The 890-nt window shown below is 50.3% G+C and overlaps 1 protein-coding gene across 1 annotated transcript; it reads right to left on the bottom strand.

Annotated features, from left to right (window-relative positions):
- Positions 1 to 510: 510 nt before the first annotated feature.
- PPTG_25003 (hypothetical protein) lies at positions 511 to 666 on the bottom strand (the record flags this gene model as incomplete). Its single annotated transcript, XM_008919128.1, has 1 exon — positions 511 to 666. A coding segment is annotated over one exon (156 nt), but the record flags the coding sequence as incomplete, so codon positions are not given.
- Between the last annotated feature and the right edge of the window lie 224 nt (positions 667 to 890).

Raw genomic sequence — 890 nt, forward strand, 5'->3', positions numbered from 1 at the left:
CGTTGCCACTTGGTCCTCTTATCAAGATAGAGCATGTCTGGAACTGGGGTTCAGAACAGACTCGCTCCTTTGAGGAAATCAAATTCGCTCTTCAAGAAGCACCTGTGCTGCAGTTACCAGACTACGAGAAACGTTTCATTGCGACAACAGATGCCTCCGGCTACTGTGTTGGTGGCGTTATCTCTCGAGTCCGTTCAGGTCAAGATTATCCGGTCGCCTTCGTTTTGAAGAAGCTGGGGCCTCACGAGATCAATTGGCCAACACACGAGAATGAGCTATTTGCTATCAAGCTAGCATTGAAAAAATGGCGTCACTACCTGTATGACCGTGAATTTGATATCTAGACGGACAACAGCGCGTGTAAGTGGTTTTTTCACCATCCAAAGGTCTCGCCGAAATTGGCTCGCTTTTTGACTTTCTTCGCGCAGTTCACGTTTAAGTTGCACCACGTTAAGGGCCACCTCAATGTGGTTGCTGGTGCATTGTCGCGTCAACCTTCGGAGATCGCGATCAATACGGTTTCCTTCCATCAATGAACTCAACGTTGTCAGGCCCGTGCAGCTCATAACTACTCGAATCGACGTGTGGATACGGACTACCGCAGTATCCACCAACACTTGGTTTGACCACCTTCTCGCCCTCAATTTCGTGGGGAGGATGTTGCTGCTGGTTATTCCACGCGTACTGTGCCGGATGTGGCCCACGCTTATCGATACGCACCGCTGGAAACTCCGCGTACCGTCGCAGCAGCCAAGAACATTGTTGGGGCCACTAATGTGACCCCACAAGCTCAAAATTGGAGCTCGCTCGGTTGGTCTGATTCGGTCAGCAGGGAATTTGCTGCTGGATATCGCAATTGTCCAGACTATGGAGATCGTTTGAAGCATCCG

Source organism: Phytophthora parasitica (genome assembly GCF_000247585.1).
Source record: "Phytophthora parasitica INRA-310 unplaced genomic scaffold supercont2.521, whole genome shotgun sequence".
NCBI lineage: Eukaryota > Oomycota > Peronosporomycetes > Peronosporales > Peronosporaceae > Phytophthora > Phytophthora nicotianae.